Raw genomic sequence first — 10,882 nt, 5'->3', positions numbered from 1 at the left:
TCAAGAAATGGAACGGTGCTTGTATAAACATCATCTCGTCAATTGAACCCAAGGGCGATAAAAACAAAAATCCTGCAACACAAAAAGGAACATAAGTAGTCTAATTATGTACGAAAATAAAAATTCCGTGCTGTATATAAACTGGCACACAGTAATATCAATATGCCCACTGAAAAAGCTGTATGGATTCATTAATGATTAACGATTACCAGCAATTGTTTATTGTATTCTTACACTTACAGCGTTATTAGTAAAAGTTAAAACATAATTTCTTTTTTGCTAGTGATGCACTTTTGACTTTAGGCAAAAACTTATACAGGAGCATATGACTTATTATATTGTGTGACTATGAACTGACATAAAAACAGTCAACAATGATAAATATTTTCACTAGAGCAACATTATTGCATTGGCAATCCACCAAACATGCATCTAAGCCACTGCAGTCTGTGGTGGCAAGAACCCTTCATAAAGTGGATCTAGAGTCAGTCTTCAGTGATAACAATAAGATTCATGTGCAGTCGAAGCTTGATACAGCCAGGCCCTTGATACGACCCCTTGCAAACCCAAAGGGTCCCAAATCTGAGGCAGCGGTCCTAGTTCCCATGTGTTACATCGGTCAGGAACCTTCCATATTGTTCATGATGAGGTCTCGTGATCTGAACTCACATAGCGGGGAAATATGGTATAGTAATATTTTTCACATTGCTTATAAATGTGATTATGATTTCATTATACTTTATATATAAGGATTACATTATATTATGATATTAATAATTTAATATATGTTGGAATAAAAGTCTTTACAGTAAAATGTGTAACTGTAACATTTGGAGTGTCAACATATTGAATTCTAAGTGTAAATAATTGAATATCAATGATTCAATTTGTGTTCCATTGAATGTGTACAATTTGAAGTTTATCTTGTAAAATGTCTTCCCATTTCTTAGTTTTGTTGTAATATTATTCTCAAAAATGCAGGAATATGCCTTTAATCTCAAATAAAGGGAAAAGCCTTGACTATGGACATAAAGGCAGCTGGTTAGAATTTCAAACATGAAACAAACTAAAGCAATTATTAACATGTTTACATAACTTCAGTTTTCCAGGGGGAATGAAGGACTCTACCGATAGAGATCTCGTGCATACAGCCCTGCGTGAGACGCATGAGGAGATTGGTCTATCAGAAGAACATGTGGACGTCTGGGGAAGGCTTCCACCCTCACGGGCTAGAGTAATTTATCAGAATAAAATAATAATCCGTACAAACACATAACTTTTGTCTATATATATATTTTTTTAATACTAAACATGTTTCGGCGGTAGCTTTCATTAGTTTCAATCTATTTATTTTAGTTTGATTGCATAAAAAGCCTAACGCTTATTTGAAACACTCTCAAGTCCATTTCCTGAGACTAGAACCAGTACTTTGTGTCTATGGGGGAAATCTAAGGAACGCTTCCCCAACCGGGAACGAATCTTTGACTTCCTGATCGCTAGGCTTGACTTCCCTATCGCTAGGCGGACACTATCCACTACACCACTGCGACTCATAGCCTTCATTAGTAGTATAATTGTGAACAAAAACACAGTAACGTTAGGCCTACATCATTGGGAAAGAAGTCAATATATAACACATAATAGTAAACACATAGAGTTAATTATTCAAATATTGTCTCATCATGCTTTTTTTAAATCTTAAGGCTTTTTCCTCGTTTCCATGGAGTCTTAAATCAGTTATTTAAAAATAAGTGTCAAGTCCAAATAATCATATTATTTTTTCACAGCAAGAGCATGACCTGATAGGTCTATAGAGATTTGAATAAAGCATAGCCAATGGAAAAAAATCAAGTTTTAAGGGCTTGTGCGTTTGTACTTATTTTGGCTTCTAATGATTCTTGCTTCAGGTTCTCTAAGCCTGGTGTAACACTCTCATATTTATTCAACTCTATTTTTGTAGTTCTTGCATTATTACCGGTAGTTTCTTTGTGTGATAAAAAATACATAAAATTTGAATTGAAGCATCCAGCTTTTTAAGAGGAGAATATGATGTAACTAAGGATTAAGAAGTTACTTTCAGGTTCCTTGGTATCAGTACGACTATTTCCAATATGATCATGTAAAATATGGTTTTGCTTGCAAACACACAAATGACTTGTGTACAACTGCACTTATGAGGTAAGAAATTATAATTCAACACAAAATGTGTGTGTTTCCAGGGCTGAATAAATGTGAAAGTAAATCAGCCCTCCTCTGAGAAAACAGGACTGTGCGTAAATAATTTCCCAGATTAGCCTGCGCAGTACACATAGGCTAATCAGGGACGACACTTTCTTCTTTAGTTGTAACGATAGTTTTCTCGTCTAAAGGAAGTCCCTGCTTAGCAAAATCCCAGTTGAGGCAGAAAGTCACATAAATCTAATCAGGGACACTTTATGCTCATGTATTTATCATGAATTCACAGAGAGTGGCTTAACTCTATGTGGAGAATATTGTGAACTTTGTGTCACTGTTTAAGGCAGTGAACCAGGTGTTTTATGTGAACTTTGTGTCAGTTTTTCAGACAGTGCACCTGTTGTATTATGTGAACTGTGTGTCTCTTTTTCAGGTAGGGAGCTAGGTGTAATTTGTGAATTGTTTGTCAATGTTTCAGGCAGGGAGCCAGGTGTATTATGTGAACTGTGTGTCACTGTTTCAGGCAGGGAGCCAGGTGTATTATGTGAACTGAGTGTGACTGTTTCAGGCAGGAAGCCAGGTGTATTACATGAACTTTATGTCACTGTTTCAGGCAGGTACCCCAGGTGAATTACATGTATGTGAACTGTGTGTCACTGTTTCAGGCTGGATGCCAGGTGTGTTTTGTGTACTGTGTGTCACTTTTTTCAGGCAGGGATCCAGGTATATATATGTGATATTTATGTCACTGTTTCAGGTGTAGCGGATCCGTGGTCTAGTGGTAACACACTGGCTTCACAATCCAGAGATCGCTGGTTCGATCCCCCGCTGCACCTAACCTACTAATTCGTCTTTCGCATGAGACGTTAAACCGAGGTGCAGTGTACTAGGTGCTATACACCGGGCACTAAAAGACCCAGGGTCACCTCTGGAACAGGGTGTCTCCTGTATCTTGCACTATCCCCCATAACCAACTAACACGTATTTCTGGGGGCGATGGCCATATGGGAGACAATCCAGGTGCACTCGATAAAAAACAACAACAACACTGTTTCAGGCAGGGAGCCATGTGTATTACTTTATCTGAACTCTGTGTCACTGTTTTAGGCAGGGAGCCAGGTGTATTATGTGATCTTTATGTCACTGTTTCAGGCAGGTAGCCAGGTGACACCGGTGTTGGGATTCTGTGGAAACTACGAAGATAAACCATGGAAGATCAACGATAAAGAGGTAATAACAGTTGGTCATGACACACCAATAATCCCAGCAGTAAAAAATACTAAAAATTTAACATACTGTTTTATATACATATTGATTACATGCAATTTTGAGGTAATTTGGTAATTACCTCTAAAAAGTCCCCCTCCTCCAATTTTATTTTTTCAAAAGATAGATCTAATGTTTTCTAATGTCATTCGGATAATTGAGTACCTGTTTCCTGACAACATGATGAACACCAATAAACAATTAATTTTTTACAGGAGGGGGGGTGGAGGGGGGGGGGGCTCTTGTTTATAAGCACAAATATTTCAATTAAACATTCTTTATTTGAAATGACAAAATAATGAACATGAATGTTATGATACCATATATCAAGCCAAACATACTAGATCATTTTTATTATACCCCCATTACTGGTAATGGGGGCTATATAGGAGTCACTTTGTCAGTCTGTCTGTCTGTCGGTCTGTCTGTCGGTCTGTCCTGAAAATTTCATCCGATCTTCACCAAACTTGGTCACAAGTTGTATCTAGATGATGTATAGGTCAAGTTTTCATATGGGTCATGTTGTGTAAAAAACTAGGTCACGGGGTCACTTGGTGTGTTTTTAACCGAAAGTTTGGCCAGACCATAACTATGTCATTTATTGCTAGATTTTAAAATAACTTGGTACATTTGTTCACCATTATGGGACGGTGTGTCGTGTGAAAGAAGTACGTCAATATACTCGAAGGTCAAGGTCAAACTTTGAGTTCAAAGGTAAAAAATGGCCATAAATGAGCTTGTCCGGGCCATAACTATGTCATTCATTGTGAGATTTCAAAGCATTTGGCACATTTGTTCACCATAATTGGATGGTGTGTCGCGCGAAAGAATTATGTTAATATCTCCAAGGTCAAGGTCACTCTGTGAGTTCAAAGGTCAAAAATGGCCTAAATGATCTTGTCCGGGCCATAGCTATGTCATTCATTGTGAGATTTTAAAATTACTTGGTACATTTGTTCACAATCATAGGACAATGTGTCTTGCGAAAGAATTACGTTGATATCTTCAAGGTCAAAGTCGCACTTGGAGTTCAAAAGTGAAAAATGACCATAAATGAGCTTGTCCGGGCCATAACTATGTCATTCATTGTGAAAACAGTAAAAAAAACAGTAAAATGGTTTCCGGATAATAACTAAAGAATAATTAGGCCTAGGATCATGAAACTTCATAGGTACATTGATCATGACTGGCAGATGACCCCTATTGATTTTCAGGTCACTAGGTCAAAGGTCAAGGTCACAGTGACAAAAAACGTATTTACACAATGGATTCCACTACAACTGACAGCCCATATGGGGGGCATGCATGTTTTACAAACAGCCCTTGTTTTCTAATTGAAATCAAGGTCAATTTTACACAAGGGGGTTAACAATACACATTTTGAATTGTCTCCCTTTATCAGACTTTTTTTTCAACTGAAAACCTGGTTTTGTGAAAATTTTGTTCCTTGTTTTAATACTGCATTGAGTCCCAGCGCTTAATGCAAGTGCATAAAGTGCAAACTGCATAGGCTAATCTGGGACAACACTTAACGCACATGCATTAAGCCAAGTTTACCAAAAGAGAATCAACTGGTAACCTGTCTTTCTAGGTCCAAGAAATATTTACCAGGTCAATAGCGTCGCTCTGTGACAGTGACAACATCAGGACGACTCAGTTCCGTTATGAAAACACTGGCTACACAATGCCCGTATTCTTTGGATCAAGTGCTAAACATAGAGTCTGGGGTCTGACTGCAGTGATTCTACACCAAGTGCTTTCAACAATCGCACCAGGGATTTATAACTTCAAAGTTAAACATAAACGCTAAGAAGACAAAACAGAGATTTATCAAATAGAGTGCCTGTGCTCTATTGTTTATAAGTCAAACATAAATGTTAAAAAAATATTTATTGCTGTTAAATTATTACCGATAAATAAAGGAATATGACACTTGTCTGGTTCCTGTAAATTAATGACTGTTGCTTTCGATATCTTTTGTTGTAACCTAAATATTTGCATAAAACTTATTTTAATAAATATTGGTTAAAATTGAGGTTAAATTTTATATATAATCGAAATGTTTGGTTGTGTTTTTTTGCAGGATTGTTAAATTGTAAACCAAATGTATTTTTGTGTGTAAAGGTCTGTTAAATTTGCTTTTTAATATTAATGTTAATATTAATGTAAACTGTTAATATCAATGATATTCTATAATTGATAGAATCACATCAACTTTTGCCACTTGTTAGAGAATTAAACGTCAAAAGTGCATAAACTTTATGTAATTTTTGCCTCTACGCTTTGTACCTGTTGTTTCCATGCCTTTTTCTTGTGGAATGTGACCCCCCAGTTAGTTCTCATACTGGAGGTTAGTGTTGCCCACTGTCTGTTTGATGATGAAGAAGAAGTAGAAGAAGATGATGTTGGTGGTGGTGATGATGATGATGATGATGATGATGATAATGATGATAACGATTGATGATGATGATGAAGAAAAAGTAGAAGAAGATGATGATGATCATCATGATCATGATCATGATCATGATGATCATAATGATGATCATAATGATGAATGATGATGATGATGATGATGATGATGATGATGATGATGATGATGATGATGGGGATGAGCATCATATCGATAAGAACTTTAGAAGACTGTGACGTAAACGATAATTATAGTCGATACTTAGTTTTAAAAATGGCTGCGCCCTTGGACGAAGGAGACGGAGATTTCATTTCAGATGATCTTTACGCCCTTCTTAACATATCAAAAGAGGTATAAAGTTTGTTTGTTTTGTTGTTTATCCAAACCGATTTAAAACACATTACTTTACAAATAAGAAATGACTAAACTTAACTTAATTAGATTTGATCTGATGCAAGTCTTGTCCGAAATTTATGTCACCGGCATCTGCTAGTCCATATAAACGGACTCCCAGAGCCTTTGATAATTTTTGCTATGGCGGCTCTGGCAGTCCATATGCACCCCTTCATAAACATGGGTGCAGTTTAGCGCAGCGAATCTGTGCGCTTCACTAAACAGATGTCTTTCGAGACAAATTGAGGAAAATAGTGAATAAACTTCATAAACATGTTAAATTTACCTGAATGGCAACCTACGGATGTCATCCTTTGCATGCACCCTATAAAAACACGACAATGTTTCAACACACTTTTCTCGCTGACATGTTTATGTTCAAATTTGAAACAGTGTATTCTGTATCGAATTGACCTTATCGCAACAACCGGGCACTTGCGTCAGTTAGAGTTACATGCCCCTTGACGACGGTGAAAACAAAAGCGCTGTCGCAATTTTATTTGCATTAAAATATTAATACTGCTCGCAATTTTCTTAAGTTAAGGCACATCTTCGTGACCATTTTTTTAGAAAAAAAATACCCAGAAATAGAAATTCTTTAAAAATAAATTTAATTTAATGAACGAACACAAATAAGGATGAAAACAAACAACCAATACATTTTAAATATATGCAATATATAGTAGCTGATTTGAACCTCTATATTTGTTACCTTATTACCTTGTTACGTATTAAATAAATTATCATGATCAATGTTATTGTTTTTATTTAATTCACACCAATTTCGACACTTTTTGTTTTTCGCATGTTAGGTATTTGAATGCCCCTTTCTTCATCACAAACCGATTATCTCGTTATGATCGGATACTGTCCAGACAAAGAAAACACGGTGTCATAAAGCCAGCTGGGGACCTATACTTGGGGCTCTTCATAAACCACATGTGGTCATTAAACACAATTTATGATACCTCTATGTCATCTCTTGTCATACTGAGCAGTCATTTAGGCCAAATTTTTAATGTCAAAATAATTGAATATACAGTTGCTTTAAAAAACACATTGACACCTTAAATAAACATTTAATTAAATTAAATGCAATATTTTTCATTTGATTGTTTGCATCAGTCTTAAAATCGTGTAAGCTTTTGTATTCTGGTGTTTAATTGCCCCTTTGTTTTGCATAATCCGATTATCTGGTTTTGATCAAATATTGTCCAAACTTAACTGACAAAAAGGTGTCATAAACCACACTGGGTGGTCCAGACAGTGTCATTTAACACGATAGATGCCACCATGTCTCCTCTTTCTGGTAGTATTAAGCAGTCATTTGGGTGAATAATTAACGCCGATGTACTTAACAGTTGCTTAAATTAGATATGTGACATATGGTCAAATATAAAGTCATGTACAATTTAGATTATCAGAAATTTTTACACCGTAAAGATACTAGCCCGATTAATTTATTAAAGTATTTAATAATTATAAAATTTACGTAAAAAAACAAGTAACGTATTTAGCGTGTATCAGTTAATTAAAAAGACGTCATTCCGTATTAAGATTTATATAATGTTACGACAATAAACGATCAACATCATAAAAAAGAAATTACGTTTGACAGCAACGGGGGTAAATAATGTTTGAAAAACAAATATTTATACAGATATATGTGTGTTGATTTTAATATTTGTCACTCCTACTCATTACAATGAACACAACTAAGGCTTTCAGTAAGTCATGTATCAGATGTCCCTACGTATTTTACAGCTTCACATTAGCATGATAAATTGACATAGTAGAAATATAATTATAATGTTCGAAGATGAATGAACCCTGAAAAGAACGACAATACTCATTACATCAACATCTACAAGGATACTCCCATTATTACAGAATAAACGAATTTACCTGGTGTCTCAGTGAGAAAGTTAATCATGAATGTCGCCGCACTCGATCATCGGCCACTTGGTCGGGTCATTTTTCCAACATCCAGCTTGCAATTTGTACGGACATTCATTTTGTCCAATTAGTTTTATTTTCGGATCATATCGGGCTTTCGAAGTGCAATCTAACCCTTCATAATAGTCTAAAGACATTTTAAACACCAATTACGGGACATTTAATTACCTATCGACTTCCCAATAGGAATGCAATTGACGAAATATCAGCAGTGGTGCTCAATCAGCGTAGTAAATCGACCGTATCTAGGGCATTGTTTTCACCGTCGCTAAGGGACTGACCCTTTTGTGACTTCAGCGCGATAAGGTCAATACTACATCGTTATCGACTTTATAGGCTGGAGCACATAACATGACGTGCAAAATATTGGTGTACTGCTACCTAACCAATATTGGGTCAATTTTCCAATATGGCGGATACAGCGTACAAAACAAAACCTAAGTCAATAAAATCAATTATTTCTTGCTTTAATGGTACCATTTGGATGAGTTTGTGGTTTAGATAGGTAAACTTGTATAAGTTCTTGCAGTTTCAGTGTTCCTTAACCCTTGCATTGTTGATAACATTTTGCACCCATGGCCAAGAGAGAGCGCATTGCAACTATCAGCAACCCATTGGGTTATAAAGCTGATAGTTGAATTGTTGCAACTACGGCATCTGCCAGTCAGAGAGTTAAAGCTTTTAATAAAGTATGTAATGTAGAAATAAGATACAATTAAATTTGTATTATAAATGAATTTTCTCAAAAAATATTTAATCTAGAATAGTTTAAAACATATAAGAAGGTTGAATGATATGTCCTAGTTGTTACCTAATTGAAGTTATTCAGTTATTTTAAAACAACTGTGAGTCAGTGACTTTGTCAGTTTGTGATTTGTTTCCTTCGTTAAAAAGGCACTTTCCTTATGGTGGGATAATTATACAATTCTCAATTGCCTTCCCAATAATTCCCAAAAGGAAGATTTTGTTGCAAAAGCGCATTATGTGCAAGTAAAATGAGCACTTAAATTGAACATTTAATATGTTTATAGGTGCTACCTAATTTTCGGGCAAAAGCTTAAAAGATGTCTATTTTAGTTTGCATATTGATTAGAAATAAAAGCCTGCACATTTTAATTGAACAATCCAGCTCCCAAAAGGTAATTCCTTTTTATAGAAATTAACAAAAAACATTTTGTAAGATTTAGGAAATAGATATAGCAACCACTAGTCTTGTTTACAAACGTTTTAATATCAAGTTTAATGGTTGTTCATTTTTTTAATAAACAATATTAAAAATTTCTATCTTAAAAACCCCTTGAATAGATAAAAGTAACTGCATTTAAAGTAAAATAAATGTTAAAATATCAGGATAAATTTTATTATAAATTGTTGGGCTTCTTTAAATCTTTTGCATAACAACATATATTTTATCTATCTTTACATGTGTCTATTTACAGCAGTGTGACATCCATGATTTCATCTAAACCCTGATAGAAACGAATCACTGGATGACATTTTTTTACAAACATGCATATGCGAAGTTGTTGTCCACCAAAAAAGAAAATCTTTTCTAAACAGTCAAAATATAAATAATGTATTTTATTATTCAAATTTTTTTTTTTTTGTTTCTTGAACATATGCAGGGATTTCAAAATGTTGAAGACGGAAGATGAAGTAGAAGTGGGAAAATATCATTTTTTTTACTAAAAGCGAGTATATTGTATGATTTCAATGTCAACATTGTATTCTTCCTTCCTTACCCAACATATTAATATGACCCTATCAGTGCTCCAGCTAGGCCTAAATTGAAGGGCACCCCCCCCCCCCGCTGCCCTTAAAAAATACTTATTTTTAAATCCTAGCTGGAGCACTGCCTATAATCTTAAATTAAATTAATTCACAATCCTCATATGGTACTGTAAATCAAATAGTGTTTACTGCAGTGAAACAAGCAATTAAACACTCATACAAAAGGAGTTTTTTTGTACATTTATCTATGTACAGTTTTTTCTGTACAGCAGAAATTTATTTACTATAAAATACACCTTTTCTTTCATTTATTTTCTGGTACTACTTCTTCTTTTCTTCTGATTTTTTTTGGTATTCAATTAAAGCCAAAAAAGTATACACAACAATGATTCATGGGTAATTGAGCTTGAAAGTGGTCTTATTCTTTACCCTAAGGTGTATGCTCCATGCACTTTATGGGAAGAAGTAGAAGAAGGAATTTAAAGCCATTGCTCATGACATAAACTGATGAAACATAAAAAACATAAACATAAAAAAAACAGCATGATGTGTCAATTTATTATTTATGCAAGAATAAAAAAGATATATGTCGAAGATCCACAGGCATTTTTGCAATTAAACTATTCACAATTTTGCCACTATATCATGGGACAGAAAAATTAACATTCAATTACACAATATATATCAAATTCTATAGTAACACATGCTAGTTAATATTGTTTAAAAGTTTAATGTCTTGCAAGAAGTCTTCAAAACACAATTATCCCAAAACTGAATGCGCTTCCTTTCTTGTGGCATGCTTTTAATTAACTACCGTACTAGACTTTCCTTAAAAAATTATATAAATGCATGGACACTATTAGTATAAACATAACTTTAACATGTTTGCTATCTGCTAGTTGTTTATTTCACTTCTCTTTTACTATTGTTTGTACATCTTATATTTTTTAT

General features: G+C 34.6%; 2 protein-coding genes across 7 annotated transcripts in view; both read left to right on the top strand.

Annotated features, from left to right (window-relative positions):
• The first annotated feature begins 8 nt into the window (after positions 1-8).
• On the top strand, positions 9-5,376 carry LOC127847427 (mitochondrial coenzyme A diphosphatase NUDT8-like). Its single transcript, XM_052379334.1, has 4 exons — positions 9-685; positions 1,102-1,234; positions 3,328-3,405; positions 5,033-5,376. The coding sequence occupies exons 1-4, from the start codon at positions 375-377 to the stop codon at positions 5,249-5,251; spliced, it is 741 nt and encodes a 246-aa protein (XP_052235294.1). The 5' UTR covers positions 9-374; the 3' UTR covers positions 5,252-5,376.
• Positions 5,377-5,846: 470 nt separating this feature from the next.
• The window catches only part of LOC127847414 (dnaJ homolog subfamily C member 11-like), a 313,717-nt gene continuing 308,681 nt past the window's right edge, over positions 5,847-10,882 (top strand). For 2 of the 6 annotated variants that reach the window (XM_052379310.1, XM_052379309.1), the window contains exon 1: positions 5,847-6,202. In XM_052379310.1, coding sequence (XP_052235270.1) covers positions 5,996-6,202 — 207 coding nt within the window. In that variant the 5' untranslated portion in view covers positions 5,847-5,995. The remainder of the gene's footprint in view (positions 6,203-10,882) is intronic. The other 4 variants (XM_052379308.1, XM_052379307.1, XM_052379306.1 and 1 more) reach the window with 4 other exon arrangements.

The sequence above is a fragment of the Dreissena polymorpha genome, chromosome 10 (genome assembly GCF_020536995.1).
Source record: "Dreissena polymorpha isolate Duluth1 chromosome 10, UMN_Dpol_1.0, whole genome shotgun sequence".
Lineage (NCBI taxonomy): Eukaryota > Metazoa > Mollusca > Bivalvia > Myida > Dreissenidae > Dreissena > Dreissena polymorpha.
This window is presented reverse-complemented; position numbering and strand designations above follow the sequence as displayed.